The sequence below is a fragment of the Panicum virgatum genome, chromosome 4K (genome assembly GCF_016808335.1).
Source record: "Panicum virgatum strain AP13 chromosome 4K, P.virgatum_v5, whole genome shotgun sequence".
Classification (NCBI taxonomy): Eukaryota; Viridiplantae; Streptophyta; class Magnoliopsida; order Poales; family Poaceae; genus Panicum; species Panicum virgatum.
Window position 1 is genome coordinate 40,496,115 of NC_053139.1, and position 26,561 is coordinate 40,522,675.

Consider the following 26,561-nt stretch of genomic DNA (forward strand, 5'->3'; position numbering starts at 1 on the left):
AGTCCAACAGCTTGACACTGGTTGGTTAGTACGAACATAATTTTTTTTCTTATGTAAAAAAAACAGATATTTTTTCATTATGGTTTTAAAAAGGAATTTTTACCTGCATCTAGCGCAGCCAGCCAACACGTCGTCGCATTGGCGGCGGTGGCAGGAATCCCTCGCGGTCGCGCCATGATTGGATCGGCACTTGGCATCGCCGGCCCGGCTGACGATGCCGACGGCGACGCGCATTCGACGGCGGAAAAGCCGTCTCGCCATCTCCGCCTCTACTACTGCCCACGGCTCCATCTGTATCGGGGAGGTCTCGCCGTCTCCGCCTGAAAGCAACTGCATACTGGAAGAGTAGCGTGCTCGCGTCGTCACACTGCAGAGACGACGGCGACGCGTACGTGACGTCTGAACGAGGCTGCAGCAGGACCTCAACCAGCACATCACCTCTTTGATCAATCAAATCCCTTTTCTTTGTAATTTGCAGATTGGATTCAAACCGAGAAAGAATCGATTAACAACTTAATTAATCATGGTTCATGATCTTCTTTCTATGTACAAATTGAGAACGAATCTGTAACGACAATCAACTGTCACTCATCGGAAGACGGTAGTAATTTCAATATTGCACACTTGCTGCTGCTGTAAGTAAAGCTGTAGAACAAAACGATCTCTTCCGGCGGCTGCGCTACGCCGGGCAGCCCATCTCGTCGCGGGCCTTGAGGAACACGATGGCGGCGCCGTAGTGCGCGAGCGCGCCGGCGATGACGAGCGCGTGGAAGATCTGGTGGCTGTGCCCGGCGAGGTCGAACGCCCCGGGCCTCCACCGCTCGGGCACCCGGGTCAGGTAGAACGCCGTGCCCGCCAGGTACGACGCCGCCATGGCGCCCTCGTACGCCAGCGTCACGTTCCGCCGGGGCTCGTGCCAGTTCACGGCGGCCGCGTGCACCGCCGGCACCACCCCCGACAGGCCCATCCCCACGAACAGCAGCGCGCGGTGGGCGCGGTACCGGGCGGCGCTCAGCCGCGGGGACATGAGCGCGTACACCGTGCCCACGCCCGCCGCCGTGATCGCCAACAGGTACGCCGCCTGCCAGTGCGGCTCGCACTGGAAGATGTAGTAGATTGGAGGGAAGAAGGACACCACGATCATGACGGCGATGCCCGTGTAGTCGAGCCGGATCAGGAACAGGTTCAGCCGGTGGGAGTGGCACGACAGCAGGTGGCACGCGCTGCTGCTCAGCAGGCAGAACATGGCGCCGGCCAGGAACACGAAGAAGGGCCACCGCGTCGTCTGCGAGGTCACCGCCATGCCGTACGAGGCCAGGGTCGGGTTCGTCTGGATGAACATCGCCGCTCCCTGAACCATGACATGCATCAGATAAATGTGCTGTGTACCAAGTTAATCATTGCCATGACAGTTACCAGGGTAAACAAGTAGTAAATTCTGACATGTTTCCATTAATTAAATACTGAAAGCAATGGTCTCCAATAAGTGACCGTGAAGTCACAGTACGAACTGCACTCGACCTTATTCTAGTCGTCAGGTTACTGCTCTTTGAAAGCCATGACAAGCAACTAATGATTAAGATTGAGTACCAGCATGTTGCAATTTAGGAATGTGAAAATGGAAAGTTATATGAAATAATTTATATTGCCATGGAAGTCATCATCACAAACTAACAAGTGAATTCTAAAATGATGCAATTAAACATCTGAAAACAATGTGTCCCAAATAGTAGTAATATTTTGGTAAGTGACAGTACAGTGTGAGTACTAGATCCAACCATACATATTCTCTTTGAACGTTTGGGAATCCATGACAACCGAGTGATAATTCAGATGAAGGCTTGTTATACATTATCAATTAAGCATCAGCATGTTTGCAAACCCAGGATCAACATCAGTAAAAGCATCAAGTGAAAATGGAAGGTTGATATGAAGTCCTTTAGGAAATATGGATTCATACGAAAACTCAGCACACGCATGGCATAGCCTCCAAGATCATGCAAATTGCGTCGTGTGCTACAATACATGACTCCTTCACATCACCTAACCTCCAAACATTGTTCATGATGATATATTGTTTCAGACACGAGGATTTGGCCCGGAAAGAAAGCCGTGACAACACGAGAGCCGTGCCGTGGTGGTCATGACCTCGGGGTGAACATAAGCACATCACTAGATCACAATCCAATCTTCTGAACACATCATGGAAAGTTAACTTGTTGTGATGAAGTGAAGCAACAACACATTTGTGCCTTTTTTTTTATCACGGGGACCAGAAAAAAGGCGCCATAAAAAAGTTAAATCTAGCCATCAAGTCAAGCAATCAGAAGCTCACAAACCCTTGTCTTCCATGTCATGCACACCAGAACAAACAAAAGGCAACAAACCAGTACAGAAAAGTTGATGCATTCAAAGTAGCAGGCAGAATTCTAACCAGGGCAATTTTACTGCAATCCAGTATATTCTCCTAGAATTACCACATGGACGAATTGTTTCAGGAAATGAAAGTTACTCACCGATAAGACATCCCCAATATTGCTGGAGACATTTTCAGTAACCTTTGAGATTGGCCTGCAGTAAAAGGAGAGAGGGAGTTTGTATAAGCAACTTCTCAATTGTAGAACTACTTCTTTACTCAACGATCTCATCATAGAAAGATCAAACATAAGTACTATCGCTGTCAAGGTTACGTGTATGTATCAGAATTGAATTCAGTTGGTGAGACCTGTGAATACAGCTAGATTTAGTAGCACAAAAGTTTCTGTACACTCACAATAATCATCGGCTCCATGAACCAGAAGCTAAAATCCAAGTGGATTTGTGGTGTTTCCTTAAGAGTCACTGTAACATCATATTGTAACACTAATTCCGACTACGCATTCAACAAAATTAACCAATTTGCAGTGACCGAAAGTAGCTAGCATAATCTGAAGAGAAGCTCACCAGGAAAGGTGCCCAATCAGATCAGCAACCTGGGGGAAGTACTGGCCGAGATGCACCAGGGTGAGGCCGAAGAACAGCATGAAGCCAAGGAGATGCCTGAACCCCACAAGAAACACCGGCCCCAACATCAGCAACGAGATTCAGAGAAGAAGAAATAATGGCGACGCGATTGAATCCGCTTCGTACTCACGTCCAGATGTTGATGGTCTCGTTGTGCCAGGAGAAGAGGCTGAGGACGGCATTGAGGATGGGCCACTCGGAGCGGTAGTAGTTGAGGATGAACTCGTTCTCCTTCATGTAGTCCGGCAGCTCGTGGTAGCTTACCAGCCTGTACTTCCTCCTCTCCCCGCCTTCTCCCCCTCTCCTCTGCCCCTTCCTCCTCTTGCCGCCCCCTCCTCCTCCCTTCACGGCCGCCGCTGCCGATTCTTGGTGGCCACAGAGTGCGGCGCCCTCCTCACTCTCCATGGCCATGCCTCCTCAGCTCTCCCCCCTACCTGTCCTCCCTTCTCTCTCTCAAATTATCACGGGGCCAGAAAAAGGCTGGGCTATAAAGGGCCCGAGCTGGAGATGTGCACAGCAGCACAGTGGTATGGTGTGAGCTGCACACGGGAGAACGAAGCTGCAAGCCAAGCCAAGCCTGCTGAGAAGTTGTTGCGACCAAGGCAGGGAAACGCGAGGGGTGCGGGGCTATTTAAGCTGCTCTCGTTTCTTCCTCCATGGATTTTATCCCCGGAAACGTCCAGCACTGTGTTGCTCCAGGGCTCACATGTCGCCGGCCACGCATGATGGAAGTTATGGTAGATGACAACGTGTTGATTGGAGTGGTGGTGCGTGTACACACGAGGCGGGGGTGGGGGTGGCTTGATTGCGTTGAAGGGGACATGGACAAATACGGATACAGGTAGGGCAGGAGGACAGACAACCACATCAACAATGTTTGGGAGGTAAATTGGAAGAGCCCACAGCAATCATCTTTTCCATTTTATTATTATTATTATTATTGCAAGGACAAAAGGCAGAGGAATGATAATAATCAAACAGTACCAACAGCAGTGAGTCCACTGACACATGGCCCCGGCCATTTTAATTTCGAAGGGACCATTTGTCATGTCAAAGCAACAACAATATGCTACCAAGAAATTGTATCAAAACTGTACCTTTCTTGCTACATCTTTTCCAAAATTTCAGTGTGTCTAAACTACAAATGACAAATGTAGACTCATCAGAGTAAGATCCACATACTTGTGTTTCTCAATGGACAAATCCTTGTGCCCAGACCCTAAATTCAGAGAACTGAATGAAGTTCCTTGCGCTGTCCAGCTACCCCCCTCCCACATGCATCTTTAGTCTCTTCACTAATCTTACAGTAAAACTCCACTTTCAATTTTCAAATACTTCCAAATATAGTTCCACGCCCGGCCATTAAAAAATGCTTCATGGTGTCTTTGCAGAATACAGTTTGGTAGTTGTTGTTGCTCGCCGGGCCCCCGCTTGAAACCTCCGAGTTGACCCGTTTGGGCTCTGTTGGTGCTTGCTGGCCACCCATCATCCACCCATCCTCCCAACCGCTGCCATGAATTCTCCAGCCCAGCAGCCGCCGCGCCCCTGCTCGGCTGCCGCCGAGAACCTGCAGCCACAGCCAGGAGCCGCCTCTCCTCCTCTGCTTGACCCCGTCCCGCCGAGGCGTGCGGCGCGGGTCGCGGGCCCAGCGCCACCACGTCAGCGCCCGCGCGCGGCGGCCGACCTCCTGGCCTGGCCTCGCCTGGCTCCCGGTTGGTTGGGAGCTCGCAACCAACCGCCTCGACCTTGACCGATCCGGCAAGGGGCCGGGTCGGGGGCTACTTCTGCCTGCTCCCGCGTTCCGACCGGCCGCCCGGCGCCTGTCGTCGGCGTCCCACGCGATGGGGATCCGACCGACCTGGAGAGCCTTGAAGCCGTGGCGTGTGCCGGTGTAGGCTGGCTGGTGGTAGCTGGAGCTGGGAACGTGCGGGTTTCGGGCGAGGTTGACGATGCTGATGCTTCGGGAATGATGGGGGTCGATGAACAGTGCACGCGCGAGGGTCAGAAATGGCTTCAACTTCCAGCCCGTTCGGATGGCCTTATTTTGGCTGGCTGGATGAACAGGATGGTGGTGATATGCCCAAGAGCCCATCATCACAATACGGTTTAAAGGCCCTAGTGGATATTGATCCAAAAGGGATTAGGGTTACTAATGGGCCTATGAGATAGAAGCCCATTAGTACGCCCTATATATATGAGGGAGGGGCTAGGGGGGCGATGACCTGAGCCGCGCCACCTCCCTAGCCGCCGCCCCTCCCTCTCTCTCGGCCGCCGCCCTTGCCGTGCGTGCGGTGCTAGCACACCGACGCCCGGCGTTTCATCCCCGTACGTGTGGACTCCGTGGAGGCGCTGCTGCGACTGCTGCGCTGATCGGCTGCTGGGATCAAGTACGAGAAGCTCGGTTCGTGGGACGTGATCGACTACTTCCTCTACATCGACGCGCGACTTCTTCCGCTGCGCTGCGCGTCTAGTAGTAACGATCTATGATCTTCTACTCGCAAGTATCTTGGGTTTATGCGGTAGTGATGCTAGCGTAGCCTACCCGTTTCCCTACAGTGGTACCAGAGCCATCTTGCGTAGTTTTTGGTCTGGATCTTTTGCATATAGGTGATATGTTGTTGTAGTAGATTGGATCTATTACTTTTGCACGGTTTGATTAGATCAATTGGTCATAAGTGGTTAAAACTGGAGCGAGTTGATTGCGCGGCATGTGACAAAAGATTAGTTTGTGTTCTTTCTCTGTTATGCATACGACATGTCCCTACCGGCTGGAATCACCATCGGGACTAACTGTGTGCATAGTCAGCAGATTGAACCAACAGATCAAGGTCATGTGTAGATGCAGTCTTCTCAAGTGCAAAGTTTGCACGGTCAAGGTGATTGACCTAGTGAAAATTGAGGCATTATGAATGGCTCGGATTTGAGGTGATGCGATCACTCTGATGAGATTTTCATAGGGATTCCATAGATACGATCTGTGTAATTCCGTGAGGTTTCTCGCTGTAGCGGCTTCCCAAACGCTACTTTGGTAGAACACGTCGTACGCCTAACTTGTTTTTGCAGGGTGTGATGTGAATGGTATGGCCTCAATATCATGTGATGATGTATGTGATGATTTGTGCGGCCTGCGTGTCGCAAGTTAACACAACCGGGTTGAGGTTGCACCATTATTGTATAACGACCTGCGTGTCGACTTGTGATGTTTGAATCCTCATGTAATTATTTCACTAGCTATTAGATGTAGTAGCTTAGTATCTTTTCATGGAGGTTTCAATCATGATGGCGATGATGATCACCACAAGACAGGACGGATGGCAATGGAGGTCACCTTGGAGCCATGGCGATGGAGCCCATTGTGATGCAAGAGGCCATACTATTCACAATATAATATGATTATATGCCTGTGATATTTATTTTCCTATCATACTATTCTTTCATGCTTTTACATATGGTGGATGCTTTAATCATGATAGAATAGCTTCCCTCAGAAAAGTTTGAGTTTTTGATGCCTTTTACCAATAGCTGCACCTATAAATTTTGATCGTTGTGTGGTAGGTTTACCAAAGTAGAGTACCCTCAGCTATCACTTTTGTATAGGGTGGATGTCGGACATTCACAAGCATAGTATTGGTTTACTCAGCAAAGCTATCAAAACAGTTTTGGGCTTTAAGGCATAGGGTTGGGGCCGGGGCATTGGATGCCACCCAACAAACAAGAGTCGCATAGAGATGTGATTAGTAATTTGTTACTTACCTGTATCACTACTTTTCTAGCCGTGATGCTAAAGCTCACTAGAATTTTAGTGATTATGGATCTTGAACTACTATATGTCATTAGAGGGAAGATGACTTTGATATAGTAGGTTGTCTTTTGTTAAATCAGTTAATGAAAGTCTTTACATAAACTTAGTGCTGAAATCTTGCTTTACTTTAATGTTGTAGATCATGTCTGCCAGTAACAATTCCGCTTTTAATTTGCGTTCTGTTCTTGAGAAAGAAAAGTTGAATGGAACAAACTTTATTGATTGGTACCGCAATCTGAGAATTGTTCTCAAACAAGAGAAAAAGGAGTATGTTCTTGAGCAGCCATATCCTGATGATCTCCCTGACAATGCAACTGCTGCTGATCGCAGAGCTTATGAGAAGCACTGCAATGACTCACTTGATGTCAGCTGTCTGATGCTCGCCACCATGTCCCCTGATCTGCAGAACCAGTATGAGCATGCAGATGCTCATACCATGATCGAGGGGCTGCGTGGGATGTTTCAGAACCAAGCCAGGACTGAGAGGTTTAAGATCTCAAAGTCCTTGTTTGCGTGCAAGCTGGCAGAAGGTAGCCCAGTCAGTCCTCATGTGATCAAAATGATTGGTTACATTGAGACTTTGGATAGACTTGGTTCTGAACTTCACCAAGACTTGGCTACTGATGTTATTCTCCAGTCGCTCCCGGCGAGCTATGAGCCTTTTATCATGAACTTTCAGATGAATGGCTTGGATAAAACATTGAGTGAGTTGCATGGGATGCTAAAAACAGCAGAGGAGAGCATTAAGAAGAATCCGAATCATGTGATGATGATTCAGAAGGGGAACAAAAAGAGGAAGCGTTGGACGCCTCCTAATCCCAAAGGTAAAGGCAAGGAAAAGAGTTCCGGTGGTGAGTCTTCGGGCTCTAAGCTAAAGCCAGCACCTAAGGCCAAATCTGGCCCTACTTCTGAAGATGAATGCTTCCACTGTCATGAAAAGGGACATTGGTCTAGGAACTGCAAGAAGTACTTGGAAGAAAAGAAGAAGAAGGGAAGTGAGACTTCCACTTCAGGTATAAATGTTATAGAAATAAATATTGCATTATCTTCTAGTGAATCATGGGTATTTGATACTGGATCGATGATTCACACTTGCAAATCGTTGCAGGGTCTAAGTGAGACTAGAAGATTTGCAAGAGGCGAGTTGGACGTTCGGGTCGGCAATGGCGCAAAGGTTGCGGTGTTGGCGGTCGGCACCTACCACTTGTCTCTACCCTCCGGATTAGTTTTGGAATTAAATAATTGTTATTGCATTCCTGCTTTGAGCAAGAACATTATTTCTTCTTCATGTTTGGAAGAAGTTGGTGATTTTAAGATTGTAATTGAGAACAAACGTTGTTCTATCTTTTGCAATGGTATTTTTTATGCTCATTGTCCATTGGTGAATGGATTATATGTTCTTGATCTTGAGGATAAATCTGTCTGTAACATTAATACTAAGAGGCTTAGACCAAATGATTTGAATCCCACTTTTATTTGGCATTGTCGCTTAGGTCATATAAATGAGAAGCGCATTGAACAACTCCATAAAGATGGATTGTTAATCTCATTTGATTTTGAATCATTTGACACATGTGAGTCTTGTTTGCTTGGAAAGATGACCAAAGCGCCTTTCACTGGTCAGAGTGAGAGGGCGAGTGACTTGTTGGGACTTGTACATACCGATGTATGTGGACCAATGAGCTCAATAGCCAGAGGTGGTTTTCAGTACTTCATTACTTTCACTGATGACTTTAGTAGACATGGCTATATCTACTTAATGAGGCACAAGTCTGAATCGTTTGAAAAGTTCAAAGAATTTTAGAATGAAGTACAAAATCAATTAGGCAAGACAATTAAATTTCTGCGATCTGATCGTGGAGGAGAATATTTGAGCCTTGAATTTGGTGATCATTTGAAGCAATGTGGAATTATTCCGCAGCTAACTCCGCCCGGAACGCCTCAATGGAATGGGGTATCCGAACGGAGGAACCGAACCTTGTTGGACATGGTTAGGTCCATGATGAGCCAAGCTGATCTTCCATTGTCATTTTGGGGTTATGCTCTTGAAACTGCTGCGTTCACACTGAATAGGGTTCCAAGTAAGTCTGTTGAGAAGACACCATATGAGATATGGACTGGGAAGCGTCCCGGATTATCTTTTCTCAAAGTTTGGGGATGTGAGGCTTATGTCAAACGTTTGATGTCAGATAAGCTCACTCCAAAGTCAGACAAATGTTTCTTTGTGGGGTATCCTAGGGAAACCAAAGGATATTATTTTTACAATAAGGCGGAAGACAAAGTGTTTGTCGCTCGCAATGGTGTTTTCATAGAAAAGGAGTTTCTCTCAAAAGGATTTAGTGGGAGCAAGGTGCAACTTGAAGAAATTCAGGAAACACCCGAAACTGTTTCAGCACCCACTGAAGATCCACGGGATGTGCAAGATGTTGCACAACCCGTAGTTGAGGCACCAGCCCCACGAAGGTCTATAAGGGCACGTCGCGCTACTGACAAGCTCAACCTCCTTATTACGGAGGAGCGCCATGTATTATTGATGGAAAATGATGAGCCCTTGACCTACAAAGAAGCAATGATGGGACCCGACTCCGACAAATGGCTTGAAGCCATGGAATCCGAGTTAAAATCCATGCATGATAATCAAGTTTGGAACTTGGTCGATCAGATTGACAGTGTAAGACCTGTCGATTGTAAGTGGATTTTTAAGAAAAAATTAGACATGGATGGAAATGTTCACATCTATAAGGCACGATTGGTGGCGAAAGGTTTCCGACAAATTCAAGGTGTTGACTATGAGGAAACCTTTTCGCCCGTCGCAATGCTAAAGTCTGTTCGGATTCTCCTAGCAATTGCCGCATATTATGACTATGAGATATGGCAAATGGATGTCAAAACCGCTTTCCTTAATGGACATCTAAGTGAGGATGTGTATATGACACAGCCTGAAGGTTTTGTCGATCCTAAAAATGCTGGGAAAATATGTAAGCTTCAGAGGTCCATCTATGGATTGAAGCAAGCATCTCGGAGTTGGAATATTCGTTTTGATGAAGTAGTCAAAGGGTTTGGCTTCATCAAGAATGAAGATGAGCCTTGTGTTTACAAAAAGGCTAGTGGGAGCGCACTTGTGTTTCTGGTCCTATATGTGGATGACATATTACTGATCGGAAATGATATTCCAATGCTTGAAGCCGTTAAAACCTCATTGAAAAAGAGTTTTTCGATGAAGGATTTAGGAGAGGCGGCTTATATTCTGGGTATTAGGATCTATAGAGATAGATCAAAAAGGCTAATTGGATTGAGCCAAGACACGTACATTGACAAGATATTGAATCGTTTCAATATGCAAGATTCCAAGAAAGGTTTCTTGCCAATGTCACATGGCATTACTCTAAGCAAGAGTCAGTGTGCTACGACACCTGATGAGCAAAAGAGGATGAGTACGATTCCTTATGCTTCAGCCATAGGGTCGATCATGTATGCTATGCTTTGCACGCGCCCAGATGTTTCCTTTGCTCTAAGTGTTACGAGCAGGTATCAGTCAGATTTCGGTGAACCTCACTGGACAATTGTAAAGAGTATCCTTAAGTACTTGAGAAGAACTAAGGATATGTTCCTAATATTTGGAGGCGAAGATGAGCTCCTTGTAAAGGGTTACACCGATGCTAGTTTTCAAACAGACAAAGATGACTCCAAATCGCAATCCGGTTTTGTTTTCTGCCTCAATGGTGGGGCAGTGAGCTGGAAGAGTTCCAAGCAAGATACGGTGGCTGATTCGACGACAGAGGCCGAGTATATTGCAGCTTCCGAAGCTGCAAAAGAAGCTGTTTGGATCAGAAAGTTTGTTTCTGACTTGGGTGTTGTTCCTAGTGCGTCCAGTCCAGTGGACCTCTATTGTGATAATAGTGGTGCCGTTGCACTAGCAAAGGAGCCTAGAACAACTAAGAAGTCCAGACATATATTGCGAAAGTATCACCTCATCCGTAACTTTGTTGAGAGAGGTGATGTGAAGGTTTGCAAGGTGCACACGGATTCAAACGTTGCTGATCCGTTGACGAAGCCTCTCCCACAACCAAAGCATGAGGCGCACATGAGATCTATGGGTATTAGATACTTACATCAGTGATTCTAGTGTGCGTGGGAGATTTTGTGTCATGAGTATGTTTATGTAATGATAAATAATTGTTATTTGTTCCATGGATGATTATTTTACATTGATTATCAAGTATGTGACTTGTTCGTGAAACTCTTTGTTGAAAATGATATGATTCTAAATTATCCCTAGTTTATGTCGTTGTGTGGGACAACAACGACGTTGAGACTAGCACATGCATTAATTGATGATCATGTTTCACGGATCATGGATATGGAGATATCGGATTAATGATGTGGACACATGTTGGTGAACATGGTGTTGGATTGACCCACTCCAAGACAATGTTGGGATTGTTATTTTGTATGTGCCATCAGTTGTTCTTGAGTGTTATACCTACTGAATCCTTAGACCTGAGATCGCCATTGTTTCTCACTGTGTGTAGTGGTGTATCTTGGGGCTGCTAAACGCTACTCCGTGACTGGGTAGTTACAAAAGCAGCTTACAGGTATGTCATGAAACATGGAATGGGATGTGAGCGGATCAAGATGGAATTTGCCCCTCCTAGATAACGGGAGAGATATCTCTGGGCCCCTCGAGATAGTTGGATTTGAAAGTGCATGGCCATGCCAAAGTGATTAAAGAGTTAATCATGATGACTAAAGGTTAGTTATGAATAGAATCCACTATTAGATCGAGAGAATGGTCGAGCTATCACAAAGGTGGCACGCATCTCGCTTTGAGCTTGACTGGTATCGTGTGGCAAAGGGATCGGTGTATGAGTATATCTATGGTTCGGCCGATATAATCTTTATGTGTATTTGTGAGTCACTATGCCCTGCTAGGTGCCGCTATTGACTTGTGATTCGGAAATGATTTCCGATCACGACCACCTACACATGAACCTAGCGGGTCACACACTTAAGGGGTTTGGAATGTTGGAAAGCTTGCATGTATGATTGTCTCTAGTGCAAGTGGGAGATTGTTGGTGATATGCCCAAGAGCCCATCATCACAATACGGTTTAAAGGCCCAAGTGGATATTGATCCAAGAGGGATTAGGGTTACTAATGGGCCTATGAGATAGAAGCCCATTAGTACGCCCTATATATATGAGGGAGGGGCTAGGGGGGCGATGACCTGAGCCGCGCCACCTCCCTAGCCGCCGCCCCTCCCTCTCTCTCGGCCGCCGCCCTTGCCGTGCGTGCGGTGCTAGCACACCGACGCCCGGCGTTTCATCCCCGTACGTGTGGACTCCGTGGAGGCGCTGCTGCGACTGCTGCGCTGATCGGCTGCTGGGATCAAGTACGAGAAGCTCGGTTCGTGGGACGTGATCGACTACTTCCTCTACATCGACGCGCGACTTCTTCCGCTGCGCTGCGCGTCTAGTGGTAACGATCTATGATCTTCTACTCGCAAGTATCTTGGGTTTATGCGGTAGTGATGCTAGCGTAGCCTACCCGTTTCCCTACACAGGATGGCTGAATGAACAGTCACTGCTGGTTTTGGCTGGTTCGTCTGGAAATGGCTGAAAACGGCTGGTTCGGCTGGTTTTTGGCGCCAAAGCCCACTACACATTGAAATTCAAATTTTTGTGCCAATGCAACACATTACATGAACAAAATAGTACCATTCGTGCATATCCAATTACATTTTTGGCGCCAAAGACCTGACAGTGACATTCAAATAACAGTTAATTACACATAACATTCGGATCAACAAACTACTAGTTCGACCATTCAACATTAACAATTAACTGATCAACATTAAGAATTAAAAAAAATCCTCAATCAACATCAGTTTCATACATGGCGCCAAACCACAAGTCCGTTCTGGTTGTTCACATAATAATACCACATTCAGAGTCCATTCACCAGCAACAAATTATAAATCATGCCGGCCACACAGCAGCAGAAACTAACTCCCTCAATTCTGAGGTATTAGTTGCAGTATTCATCGCCACCCACTCCGACGGATCTTAAGTTGAACCATCTCCATATTGACGCAGCCACAGATAATTCTCCGTTGCAAAGCATGATATGATAATCCATGCTTGCTTTTCCCTCCTGAAGAATGGAACCCCTTCCAGGATATGCCACCGCTCTTTCAAATGCCCAAACCTCCTTTCAATGATATTGCGCAGTTTGGAGTGAATGTAGTTAAATTTCTCGTGACGATCTAATGTGCGAACATCAACGCCCCTAAAATGTGACCTATGGTACCTAGTATCCCGGAAAGGAGTCATGTACCCTTGCTGCTCCATATAACCCGAGTCCGCCAGGTAGTACCGGCCTACAAAAATTGTACAATTTTAAGTCTTCTCACTATGGTCACTTGTTGCAGCAAACTGGGTACACTACTGTTTCAACATAAGCTTGAAAAATAAGCACAAATCTGGTGGTGGATGCGGGAATCTTTGATCCGCCTGACAATCTTGGAGAACCGCCATATCATGACATGCACCCGCCTTCCCGGCTCCCACATAGGTGAATCGGCCATGCATGTCCACTATGGCGCAAACATTAATCGAAACTTCTCCGTCCCTATTAATGAAGTCAACTCTGGCTTCTTGATTCACTTCCACCGGTGAGTGCCATCTATAGCACCTATGCATCCATCAAACCATGGTGCATATTCCGCAAGTTCGCTGCTCACTTGTGTATAGTGCCTATCGGCTGGAACTAGTACAGTCTGTGCCCACCTAAACATAATCTCTGCCAGCTTAGAAGTCTTCCTACTTATTGTATCTAAAGACCTTTCGAATCTATCCCTGCATTCTCTAACACCAGCCCCGTGTGCACAAGTCCAGATATATAAACCTAAAGCTTCCATGGAACCGCAATCTTTTGTACTTTTCAGCCCATATGGAAGTAAGCGGTCATGCAAGTTCAGAGGGGCGACGTAGGAGTTCCGGATGCAGCGCAGCGATGTCGCCGTGCAGCCCCGAGGGAGCTTCGGTGCAGGTCGCCAGAGGAGCACGGCGACGGCGTCGGAGGCGTGTCCGGATTGGGGGATTGGTCCGAGCGGAGCGTGCGACCAGGCCGAGAAGAAGGCGCAGATCCAGGCTATCCAGAGCGTGCAACCAATGGCCCCTCCACTTGGGGCGGGGCCGGCCGCCGAGACGGATCTTCAGCACCTGGGGCGGGCTGATCCCTTCAAGCGGGCGGCTGGCGCGCCTACGGGAGCCGCGGAGGCATGGCGCGGTCGGAACGGCGCGGGCGGCGGCGGATGGGGGCGGATGCGGCGCGGTCGCCGGTGGATGGGGATGCGGCGCGGTAGGCGTCGGATGGGGCCAGATGGGCGCGTATGCGGCGCAGTCGGATGGCGCTCCTACGCGAGCGGCGGAGGCATGGGGCGGCCCGGACGAGGCGGTCGGCGGCGGATGGGGGTGGATGCGGCGTGGTCGGAGGCGGACGGGGGCGGAAGCGGCGCAGCGAGGCTAACCCTAGGAGGAGCCAGCGCCCAGCGGGGAAGAGCGGAGGGCCGGATGGGAGCCTGCGGCTTAGCGCGTCTTAAGCGCAAGCCGTTCGACTGGAGCTGGGCAGCCGAACGGTTGGGCTTAAGCCCAGCCATTTTCACCCCAGCCAGCCACATTAAGGCCATCCGAACGGGGCCGACGTCTTCTGCTCCTCACTGATGCCGATGGGCATGGGGAGGATTTAGTGCTATTTTGATTTAAAAAAATACGGCATCAGTGTGGATTTAGTGCTATTTTGATTTTAAAAAAATTAAGGCAGTAAGAACATTGAACATGTGCTATAACTACAAGATGGTTAACAGGTTAAGAACCCTACATGTATGCATACATGTCTCCGCCCTCCACTCTTGCGTGTACCGTCAAATCCAATAGAGGTAGAATCTTTTGGATTTTTATTTTCTTGCAAACAGGAGAAAAGATGGAATCGTAGAATCAGATTGTAAATCAATCAGATTTACTTCGTATAACAACGAAAATATATATTAACAATGAAGTATGTGGTGTTGATTTTTGATATATTTTATCAGCTTGACTCTGTTTTCAATATGATTTAATGTAGTAATTAATCACATAAGAGGTTCTATCCATTATTTATTACATCACTTAAGGTATCACAGGGTCAAAGGATGTCAGATTAGAATGAGTAAACTTTTTATATGCTTAAAGGTATCATCCAATTTTCATATGTTGAAAAAGTTATTAGGACGTAGACTCTTATATATGTATGATCTAGCATCTTAATAGGATTGTGAAGGATCCCAGAGTCCACACAAGGATATGTAGCGGGCCAGCACTGTAGGATTATAGGATTCTAACATTCCCAAGATCTTGTTGGGAATATACGAAACCGAAGGCTTGTGGTAGCTCATCTAGAAATGTAGGACACCCCCCATGTACAAAATGAATGCCACCCTAACATGCATGTGGTCAACCTTGGGCATGCAATTTAGATTTGTTGTGCCAGGATGGTACATGGCAGTGATATATCTCATCATCAAAAGAACTCATTTACGGCCCTTTACTGTTCTACTTAGAGAAAACAAAATGGCTGAAGATTTGCATTGAAGACTATACACATGTCCTAAACAACTAGTAATCAAAATGGAGGAAGCATACATTGAACTTAAATGCATGGTTGGTCAGCTTGGCACTAGATCTGTTACATGAAGTTGTGTACAGAAATGGCAACTGCTCCTCGGAATGAACCAGAAAGCCACAAACAAAAAGAGATCAGGTGTGTAACCTGCATTTTCTTGGGCAACATTCTCCATCTGCTAACCACCTAATGCATATATAAAAATACCCATAGCTATCCCGACTTTGACTCTGATATTATTTCATGTATGTGTTCAAGAAAAGCAGCCGTACCACAGTCGTTCTTGATATAGATGGCCAACCACAAACCGATAACCAATCAGTCCAACTGCTCTCCAGTTTTTCAGAACTGATATCGGTTAACATCAATACCAAACTCTTTAATACAGAGGGGGAAAACAGCTAAACGAAACGATTCTACGAATTCGGAAAAACAAGCAACATAAGACCAAATCAGGTCAAACAAATGGGGCAAAAGAATGTAAAAATGTGGAGAGTTTCTTTGAAAAGATGGGTATGGAAGCAAGTGATCATCCATGGGGTATAGTGGTAGAAGAAGGAAAGCACATGCACATGGTGTAATTGTTGTAGCTACTACACCAAACTTAGCAGCTGCTTTGAGTGCAAGGCATATCAACACTAATGTTTATGTAGATAAATACTTAAATCGACAATGAAAGGGCTTACATCATGATGACATCATAGTTTCGTGAGAGCACTAGTTGCCACAATAATTTCACAACCACAGCAGCAGATAGATACGGTTATTACTGCTGTAACCACAGGCTGTTGGAAAAACGCACAACAAAAGAAACATTTTGTGCATATAATTCGTGAAAACACAAAAAAAACGTATATATGTATAATGCTCAATTGTGACAACGTATTTACACAATTATAAGGCACCCCTCCTAGAGCAAAAAAATAAAAAAGAGTTTAGAGGGTTGCACAGTAATCATACACTCAACTCCCGCAGTGATGGAAAATTGCAAGCTCGGGCAGCTTTGGTATATTGGAAGCTTGTTTGCTGAAAATGCTTCCATAAGATGTTTTTACTATCAACATTTGAACAAATTTGTTTCGTCTGTACAGCTTGGTGTATCCATTAACACGTTCTTCACTCCAAAAATTCCAATGTGAGGATCCAGGGGAATGTCATTCACAGCCCCAAGTAGGGACCACATACACTAAATGACTGGCAGGCAAAATCGGGCATTTCCATTAGAGTGGAAATGATACTATTTGTATCGTATATTTGTATTGTCCATTTCTTTCTTTCTTTCTATTAATAACAAAACAGAGCACACTTGGTGTCATTGTGTGGGTATACCAAGCTGTTGCATTGCAGACCTGATGTCACCACTGCTGAAACCCTCAATTCCAATGATATTTGAGCTATCAAGAGCAACAACATCCTGTAAAGGGTACCTTCTGACCGTATGGATCCTATTTGCAGGAGTATTGAATCCACCCTTAAGGATGATTGCCTTGTGAAGACCTCCAAACAGTTCTTCATAATCAGAATCACCGGATTCGCCAACGATAACAACAGCATCTGGCAACTCCAAGCCCCAGCGAATAGACAAATACCTATAACAGAAACTTGTGTTACTAGGTTCGCTGCAAGGTGCGTATGGAAATTAAATACATAAAACATTCCCCAACGAGACCACACAATCAAAAAGTACTGATCCTGCATCAATGTGCATTTTATTAATGGGTGGCAGTATTCACTATTGCAAAAGAGCTGATGATTTTTGGTCTGCAGCAAATATTTGACAGGTATAAAATATAGAAAACATTCCTTTTTCTTTAAGGAAAAAAACTTGTACCATCAACTTAAACACTCAATGTAGCCAGTAGTACTGGAGTTCTGTATTCAATGTTGCACTTACAGGTTTTCTTACTTAGCTAGCCTTACTTATAGTGAAATTGCTTTTCTAACCATCTAAACTGGTTCGCATATTTAACACGTATTTATATCTCATCCTGACCCATTTTGACCAAGTTTGGTAACCACTCAGTTCCCGATCATACTAAGTAGGTAAGATCCACCCCCAGTTTCGGTATAACCTTGGTTATAGATGTTATGGCAAGTGGGCCGGCCACTGGCCTAGGCCCACAAGTACTGCGCGTGAACAGTACCGCGGGTACTGTAGCGCCGCCATAGTTTAGGGTTTAGGGTGAGTCTAGATATTAGATTACTTAAGGGTCAAGTTTGTTAGGCGCCTTGTCTATAAAAGGTTGCTGAGTCCTAGGGTTAGGCAAGCAGAAAATAGATCAAAGAAGCAGCTCAGAGCCTCCAGAGGGAGGGCGAGTTAGCCGATCTATCATGCTGTTCTAGTATCGATAATCAGTCCACATCATAGATAATCAGCTGGGACCCAAACAAAGCACTAAGGTAAGGTTTATCTAATCTTCTATTGAAAATGTTTATCATTAGAAATTTGGAATAACCCATCCAATTGGAGAATATTGCTCAGTGCCATCACAATTTGGTCACCAAGTTCATAAATAGAATCCAGTGTGGCCTTGAAATGTGGTCTCTGGCGCTATAGGTCATTGTCACAGTTGGTGGTATCTTCAATTGGCACCTTTTATGATGGCAATGATTCAATTTTTCGCATAAAAAGGGAATAAGAAATTCACATCTTGAAACATATTTTTAATAAAAAGAGACTTTGCATTAAATTATATTGCAACTAATTTGAAGCAGAAGATAAATGATTCCTCTAGAATAAGGAACATTTAAATAATCGAAGACTGAAGAAAAATAAAGCACCAAACCTTAGAGCCTGAGATCGTGATGCATGAATTGGAATTACGGATAGCCTGGTAGCACCATGGTTATACAAAGCATGACAACGTAGTGACTGGATTCTCATCAACTTTTGCAGCTCTTTCAAAGGAGGCAACTACAATATATAAACAAAGTTAAAAAAACAAAAAAGTTGTATAATCAACTGTAATAAAGCAATGAATTTGAATGGCCCAAATAATGAATGAGTAAATTTTCAACCAAACTAGAAAATTCTGGAAAGAAGCTTACATGATTTGGATTAACCACTCTAAATGCTAGACAGTATGTTGAAGAGTGTTCCGAATCTTCAAAGATGACTTGCTTTTCAGTTCTTCCCCTTCTCTCTACTACTGAAGAAGCCCACTTAACCAAGTACTTCCTTAAACCCTCCCCTCCCCAACGATACTCGATATGTGATCGGTAACTATTGTCCAGTGCAAATGTAACAAGAGAATTACTTGGCACATCACTAGACTGTGAAGGATAATATATATCACTCCCACCATTGCATATGAAGGCATCAAAATCTGTAGGGAGCAGGCCTGTGTATTTTATTAGAGAACATATCTCTGCTATTGTCAATGAAGTTGACAGGACAAAACCAGTCGAACCCGACAAAGCTCCGGAGCGAGTAGCCTCGATAGAATTTCTGATAATTTGAATTAAATCTTCCTTGCTAACAGAGTCCACAGCAATAACAAGGATATGCCTCCTGCAGTTCCCAGGCACCTTCTGGTCTTCTTTGTTCCCAAAAGCAGGATGCCTTGGCCCAAGAGTTAATATCCTTGACAAGTAATTCTTGCAATGTTCAGGCCAAGAAAATTGGTGTATATTTTTCAGTCCATTCTCTCGACATCTTGACCAAAACTGCTTTTCAGAAAGCATCTTATAGAGGGCATCTGCGATTGAATGCTGATCGTGGGGATCAACGAGAAGACCATTGTCCAGAACCTGCGAGAAAAGATCCAGTCTGTTACAGCTGTAAGTTGGTAAGATTAATTCAAGAAATGGTGCAATGATATTCGTCAACCTGATGGATTTCAACAGGAGCCCCATTTTTTGTTGCAATTACAGGCAACCCATGCATGGCAGCCTGCTCACCAAATGAATAGATAGGTGGTAAGGATACATAAATGATATGGGATACAAAAATGAATTTTGATTTCAATAGTTATGACCTCTATCAATGTGACACCAAATTGCTCAAAGTAAGCAACATTTACAAAAGCGCCCTGCAGATGTTCCACAGATGATGTCAGCATTCAACAGATGATGTCAGCATTGACATACATATAAAAAGAAAACTTGTACTGGTGAATGCCATTTAAAATAAGAAAATACATACTGTATTGCACACTTGTATATAATCATGAATACTTGTTGGAAGAAAATTTTAAAAGGTATCAAAGGCAAGTACTTCAAGTTTTTGGCATTCAAAAGAAGGGGGGGGGGATATGGCACCACCAATTTTCTTTGCTAAAAATAATATACCTTTGTTCTTGCTGCTAAACGATAAATATCAGTAACTTCAGACTGCTTGTGATGCTTTGGGTATGCCACTTGACCATATAAATCGTATTCATCAATCAATGTAAGCACCGATGTCAAAACAGCTGCACTGACTTTATTCATTTTGGAAATCGCCTCCCGGTTACCCATTATCAATGTCTGGAATGCAAAATCAAAACGTGAAGGAAAAGAGTGTCAAAATTCTAGATTATTGACAGCTTTAATACTTATGATATTGGAACATGATATGTCCGAAACATGAAAATGTTAGGTTCTCAGTCTTATCTTACAAGGTTAGCAAGCTCCCTCAATGGATGGCATTCACCAAATGCCTTCACAAGCGTTGTAATATTCTTTTCAGCATATGGACGGGCAATAGCCAGAATCATAGGTTTCCTAGGATTTGTGAAGAATCGCATTATCTGCCATCACAAACTTATCATCAGCACACAAGCTTTAAACATAACATAGGATTAATAGGAATAAACAAGTCATTGCTAATATCAGTTATTGAATAAGTCAAATAAAAAATGAGGTCTTGCAAGTACAAATCTGAAGATAATTTCACAACCTCAAACCAAATAGATGGATCCTCAGAGGCTGCAGATGGGCTATCTTCATCTCCGTACAAATCAAAATCATGAATCATGTGGCCAAATTCAACACCTGGAGGAATTATCTGCAGAGCAAGTAATAGAGAACTAAAGTATTTTAAACCTCTATAATAGATAAAGACAAGCATCCAAAGAACACAGTTCGCATAAGTGCTACTGTGCTAGTAATAACTGATGGTTCAAGAAAACAGAGTAGTGTTTACTCACAACCATACGAGGCATATAGCGACCAAAACAGTTAGCGCAACGCTTGACTAGTGCACGGAGCTTCCTTGCAAGCATGACCTCAAAACCGTCATACAAGTTCCACTGCTCTTCTATCTCTTGCCTTGTGCTTGCGATAACTATTTCGGACGCATCGAGAGACAATTCCTCTGCCTCAATTCGGCGCATTATTTTGTATGTCATGTTTATCTGTTCCCTAGTTTGTCTCCCTTGCTTGAGAAGCCCTTCCAACTTATCTTTCCCAAGAAAATGCCCTGTAAACACCATAGGAACATTAAGCGCTCCAGATAGTAGGGTAGCAGCAACTCCTGCACTGGCATAATGGCCATGGATCACAGCAGGCCAAACCGGACACCCACTGCCAATTTCTTCGCCTATTGTTTTTGACATCCGCACTACATGACCCAGTGCGCCATCAACAAATTCTTGAATGAAAGGCCAGATATTTTCTTTAGCTAGATGCTTGTCTTTGGGGCCAAACGGTATTCTGATGATATGTGCACCACTGTTCTCTCCTCTTTCAAATTTTAAGTTCTTGAAGCTTGTCGAAGCCAGCATCTCATCCGGTTCACCGTAGCCACGATCGAAATTTGGGGCTAAGATTTGTCTTGTCAATAGGTCAACCCGGTAAACTCCAGGAGATGAACTTAATGCTTTTGCAAGTTCCACAACGTATTTGACCTATGAAACAGCACATAGTGGATGCAAGTGAAATCATGCCTTGTATGATATTCTTTTAATGGATATTTTCGGAAGGATAAAATGCAAGCGACATCCATTCCACTTAATTATAGCGTATGGCTTGAGTTATTCATTCTGAAGAAAGGACCAAACACTTTTACTTGATTCCATAATTAAAAGCATTGACAATACTATTACCTGGCCACCAGTATCTGAATCACGGCCAAGCTCCATATTCTCTCCACGAATCAGGCCATGAAGGCTACAGTACAATGCATCATAACACAAATTTAATGGCAAATAGATTACATTAAAAATACCAACTAGCCAAAGGATTACATCATATTTAAACCAAGCTATATGCACAGCATGTGAAACCAACAGTACTAATAGTATAAACGCTGTGCACCGTTCAGATTAGGAAGTTGGTTTCCTTGTGTGTGTGTTTTGGGGGCCATAGATGGGGGACCTCTTGGCGTGCAAAGGTATAAATTTATTAACCTTCAATTTATTGTGTACCATTTTGCAACAGTTATCAATAGCATCTTGTTAGATGATAAACAAATCACATGCAACTTAATCAATCTGTAACATATGCTTTACATAGAAGTATAAAAAAATGTACAGTAAGAAATTGCTAAATAAAATACTCCATACCTGATCAACACTATGTATAGCTTGTCAAATGAACTGATCTTAGGTGTGTTCCCAGTTGTGCTATCACCATAGGCAACAGAAGGATCACCAGCATCCTCTCCCTTCACTCCTTCAAAGAGATCTTCAGACATATCTGCAGTAGCATCATTTCGTTGCTTCTCAGTCTCAAGACGGCGTTTTGACAAGCGACTGGCTTCCTCTTTCTCAAACTGAATATTTAAACATTTATGTAACAAAGAAAAACTACATTAGTTGGAAGAGATAGAAGTTCAAATATAAATGACGATGTAATTATCATATAAGGTGGAAATGTGAAAGTAAAATGCCTTCAAACCTACATCTGACGACAATATATCAGATTAGAAGTCAAAATACCCAATGCACCAAGTGCACAAAAAAATCTTGCTTATAATGCTTAATAAGGTTGTCATCAAGCCAGTGGATAAGAGCACAGGAACAATAACATTTATCTTGTACCTATATATCCCAAGCATTCCAGACTCCAGATCATCTAAGTTCTAAGCCCTTGGTGTCTGTATTGCAGATTTGCAGGTAACTAAGAGTACTGCAAACTCTAAGAAAAAGGAGGGAAATGATTTGTAGCATCTGAAAATGGACACTTTAGTCAAATACCACAAGAAGGGTTTGTTACAACTTTTCATCTGTTTGACTCTTCATCTTTTCTACAAATATTTATGCAAATAGATAAAACTACGAGTTAAATCTAAAGTACTTTTGATGATAGATGTACTGGTACTTATTTTACTTTGTTTAACTAATTCATTAAACAAATATCATTGGTCAAAGTTTGAGTAAAATAGTCAACGGTATCATAAAAAAGATAACCCCATTAGTCTTCAGAATGTGAAAATTGAAGAAAGTCTGCTGGATATTAACATAGCAAAAAGACTGACATACTGATTTTTTAGCAGAATTAAAATGTGCCAAAATATTTCAGAGCTGCATTGATAATGTGTTGTGGATGCTACATAGCCATTTTTTCCCATAATAAATCTTTATCAAATTAAAATCTGAATACACAGTGAAGTCCTTGAAATAAGGTGTGCAGAAAAGTTGCTCTGCAGGAATGTCCTTATCAATTGAAGGTTCCACTTCAGCTTGTTCATTCCAACAAATCTCAAATTATAGGTTTAGTGTAGTGTAAATGGAACTTCCAATGTACTTTCTGTGCAGCAGATAAGAATTGGCAACCAAGAATGGATAAGACCATTGAGAATGTTTCTAGATTTTTTTTGGGGGGGGGGGGGGGGGGGGGTTGCCATGTAAGATATTTTTAGTCTACTACAGATTAAAATCTTCAGTCTATTTTGATCACATGAAGCATGCCTCAACCGTTTTGCGGCATTGAATGATGAATGGACTTTTAAAGGCAGAATTTAATGCAGAAGGAAAAAAACTCTTGAAATTGATAGAAGAAAATGGAATATTAGGATTTGTGCGTAAAAGATAGAAATTTAGTCTTGATAGCTGCACTTCTTGGCTTTTGAGTTTTGAGGTTGCAGTACAGAAACAACCTAAATGGACCCTCCACCTGCCAAACACATTGTCCAGTGCATTTCTCCACAATTTTCTATTAGCAAAAGAAAATTTTCCTTTTCAGAATATGTGGGAGAACACCACGTGGCCTGCACTCTATTAAGCAACATGAGTGTGCAATTATTACAGATTTTCCAAAGGAAAAGCATATCATCCCATCGCCCGTACCATTTTATTGTGATTTTATTGACACCGATAGCAGCAAAACACACTTTTGCTCCATCTTTCTAGCTAGATCTATAGTGTTTTCAAGCTAACTTTCACCAGGCTCACTTTATCTGTTAGTATTGTCGCTGCAGAAAACAAAAACAGACTAATATGAGTGGCTGCTTAGTAGAAAGCTTTGCAGTCAGTGCATCCATACATCTATAAGGGAGGTGATGAATGCATGTATGTTCTTCACATTATACCACTTTATCAAGCAAATTAGATAGTGTGAGAAGTTACCAAAGGGGAGAAGATGACGAACAGGAGGCCAGGTGATGACAGTAGCTAACTCAAATAATCCGATTTGAAAAGCTTGGCATAATGTTCGACATCATTGGGGCACTTCTAGCGCAATACCGCTCATCGAGCGTAGCTGGATGAGTCATGAGTGTTTGATTGTTGCATTCTATCGAACAGATCCTGGTGCTCTCTAAAATCCACCACTAACTACTAATCTAACCCACTGCTCCTCTTTCCGGAGCCCAACTTGTGGATTGAACTATCGAAAACGGATGGGCACACATCCTCCCGTACCGCATCAGGAACAAAACAAGCAGCACGAAGAGAGAGAAGAAACGAACCAAGAGCGAAAAGTCGCACCTCCTTCTTCTTCCTGGCGAGGTTCCAGATCCTCCAGGTCATGTTCTCCAGGCGCGTGTTCTTTTCCTGCGGGCTCCGCATCGCGTTCGCCTGCGCCCACCCACCACGTGCACACGCGCGGTCGCACACAACACACAGATCGATCAGCACATCCCGCGGATCAACAGCCAAGGAAGAACGGCGGCGAGCAGAGGAGCCAGGTATCCGGAGCGCGTGCCCGCCCTCCGCCCGCAGCGCACGCCGGGGGGCCAAGGAGCGGAGCCTCGCCGCGAGCACGTACCCGGAGCCAGGTCTTGTAGAGGTCCGTCTCGTCGTACCCGGTGATGACCTCCTCGACGAAGTAGCGGGCGGGGGAGAAGTGGCCGCGCTCGCGGAGGAGCAGCGAGGGCCGGTCCCCGTACCCGCCGCCGCCGCCGCCGCCGCCCCGGCCCCTGGCGGCGACGGCGCCCGCGCCCGCGCCCGCGGCGCCCTTGCCGGCATCGAGGATGGCGTCGAGGTAGCTGTTGATCCAGTTGTCGTTGCCGTACATCGCCGGCGAAATCGAGGCGAATGGGGGAGGCGCGCGGCGGGTGCGGGTGGGAGAGGGGGAGGGGAGGGAAGTGGTGGTGGTGGCGCCGAGGGCGGCGACGAGAAAGAGAGAGAAAAAGAAAGAGAAACAGAAATGGAAAGGAAATGGGCAATGGAATTGGAAACGGGTTGTGGTTATTGCCTTGCCCCCAAGCGCCAGCGACAGCTCCACGGGGCGATCCTGGCCGTTGGATCCAGATCCAACGGCGTGACCCGGGTCGTATATCTCAGTGGCAGCCCTTTTTTTGTCACTGTGCTGGGCGGCGCAATTTTTTATGACCGTGAAATTCTATAGCTGCATTCGCATATGTCAAAATCAAGTAAAATTGGCGCAAAATTGTCATGCCTTAGCTGGTATATAGTGAGAAAACAGTTGTTTTTACTCAAACTCACAGGAAATCCAACGGGTGAAAAGATTGCAAGCGTTCGGTTTGGTCATAGCTTTTTTTTTCCGAAAGAACGGCCATAGCTGGGTGGCGTCCACTCCACACTCAATAATGCACTCATATGCCATACGATCTCCAATCGATCTCCTTGAACAAAAGAGATTCTTGCGTTGCTTGCTGGGCCAGCTTGATTGGGCTAGTGCACACTAGACGAACATTCATCAATTCACACCTTTTTTTCTATTTCACAAAAGTCTATGCCCTGCTCTGTAGGAAAAGGCACCACAATCTGCTCCTATATTCCGAAATGGGAAATTCAATGCGCGCCAGACCATGGACGCTTTCTCCGCCCAGCTTTGTACGGACTCGGAAACGAGGGGTCCAGGTGAGCAATGGCCAATGGGCGCTGGGCAGCATCGCTTACCTTTCCCGCTTGCCAAGGCAATTGAATTTGACCTGCAGGAGCAGGGCTCTTTTCAGGAGCAGGGCTCCTTCGCCGTCAGAGACCGTGCCACCAACAGGCCGTGAGACAGAGTCCGTTGGGAGTTGTACACCAAGGCCCAGTTCCCACCCTGTAAACGCAAAAAACTGTAAACACAAAAAAATGCAAATTAATCTTACTAATTTGAAGTACTAAATGAAATCTATTTACAAAATTTTTTGTATGGTTGGGCTGTAAATCGCGAGATAAATCTAATGAGCCTACTTAATCCATGATTTGCAACAGTGATGCTACAGTAACCATCCGCTAATTATTGATTAATCATGGATTAATTAGCATCATTAGATTCGTCTCGCGATTTACAATCCATCTATGCAAAAAATTTTGTAAATAGACTTCATTTAGTACTTTAAATTGGCAAGATTCTCACACAAATTTTTTTTGCGTTTACATGTAAAACCAACTAAACAAGGCCCAAATAATTTTACGTGTACCGATTGGTCAACTCTGGACGACCATATACTATATAATTACAATACTAAACGCGACGTGTTTACGTAATCTTGAGGCACATTGTTTTTGTAACGGTCGTTGATGCTCTTTCATGGCTTGAGAGCAAGGGCGAATCCAACTGCCACGGAGATGATAAACTACGCTAGATCCGAAGCTGCACAAGTGATCACACCTGATCAGGCTCCCCTCCTGCTCAGGATAAGCCCGGGCATTAACAAAATCACCCACCTGTCACTGTCAGGTGGTGGTCTAGCCAAGCCCAGCTCGTACCACCACCGCACAGGTCCACAAGGTGACTAGGATCCGAGACGGTCACCTCCGCGGCGCGCCCCCGCCGGA

General features: G+C 44.8%; 2 protein-coding genes across 3 annotated transcripts; both read right to left on the minus strand.

Annotated features, from left to right (window-relative positions):
* Positions 1 to 479: 479 nt before the first annotated feature.
* LOC120704037 (heptahelical transmembrane protein ADIPOR1-like) lies at positions 480 to 4,477 on the minus strand. The gene is made up of 4 exons (XM_039988281.1): positions 3,134 to 4,477; positions 2,944 to 3,039; positions 2,517 to 2,571; positions 480 to 1,351 (listed from the first exon to the last, which is right to left on the minus strand). Exons 1-4 carry the CDS (start codon positions 3,412 to 3,414, stop codon positions 680 to 682), a joined length of 1,104 nt encoding a protein of 367 aa, XP_039844215.1. The 5' UTR covers positions 3,415 to 4,477; the 3' UTR covers positions 480 to 679.
* An 11,814-nt stretch (positions 4,478 to 16,291) lies between these two features.
* LOC120704034 (probable sucrose-phosphate synthase 3) lies at positions 16,292 to 24,941 on the minus strand. Of its 2 annotated transcripts, XM_039988277.1 has the most exons (13): positions 24,595 to 24,941; positions 24,315 to 24,404; positions 21,951 to 22,159; positions 21,492 to 21,555; positions 20,595 to 21,293; positions 20,345 to 20,452; positions 20,064 to 20,195; positions 19,756 to 19,932; positions 19,443 to 19,496; positions 19,295 to 19,357; positions 18,514 to 19,215; positions 18,252 to 18,379; positions 16,292 to 17,054 (listed from the first exon to the last, which is right to left on the minus strand). In XM_039988277.1, the coding sequence occupies exons 1-13, from the start codon at positions 24,841 to 24,843 to the stop codon at positions 16,778 to 16,780; spliced, it is 2,952 nt and encodes a 983-aa protein (XP_039844211.1). In that variant the 5' UTR covers positions 24,844 to 24,941; the 3' UTR covers positions 16,292 to 16,777. The 2 variants fall into 2 exon arrangements, with proteins under 2 accessions (XP_039844211.1, XP_039844212.1); XM_039988278.1 differs by lacking the exon at positions 24,595 to 24,941 and having other exon boundaries at positions 24,296 to 24,404.
* Between the last annotated feature and the right edge of the window lie 1,620 nt (positions 24,942 to 26,561).

Bases quoted from the DNA above. Each gene is read 5' to 3' on its own strand.
- LOC120704037 (XM_039988281.1), bottom strand. From the start codon at position 3,414: ATGGCCATGGAGAGTGAGGAGGGCGCCGCACTCTGTGGCCACCAAGAA. The intron at 3,040-3,133 runs GTGAGTACGAAG...TGTGGGGTTCAG, and splicing joins GAGACCATCAACATCTGGAC to GCATCTCCTTGGCTTCATGC. The intron at 1,352-2,516 runs GTGAGTAACTTT...GTCATGGTTCAG, and splicing joins ATATTGGGGATGTCTTATCG to GGAGCGGCGATGTTCATCCA.
- LOC120704034 (XM_039988277.1), bottom strand. From the start codon at position 24,843: ATGTACGGCAACGACAACTGGATCAACAGCTACCTCGACGCCATCCTC. The intron at 21,556-21,950 runs GTATGGAGTATT...ATTGTACTGTAG, and splicing joins CTATACATAGTGTTGATCAG to CCTTCATGGCCTGATTCGTG. The intron at 17,055-18,251 runs GTTTGGTGCTTT...TTTCTGTTATAG, and splicing joins TCACGATCTCAGGCTCTAAG to GTATTTGTCTATTCGCTGGG.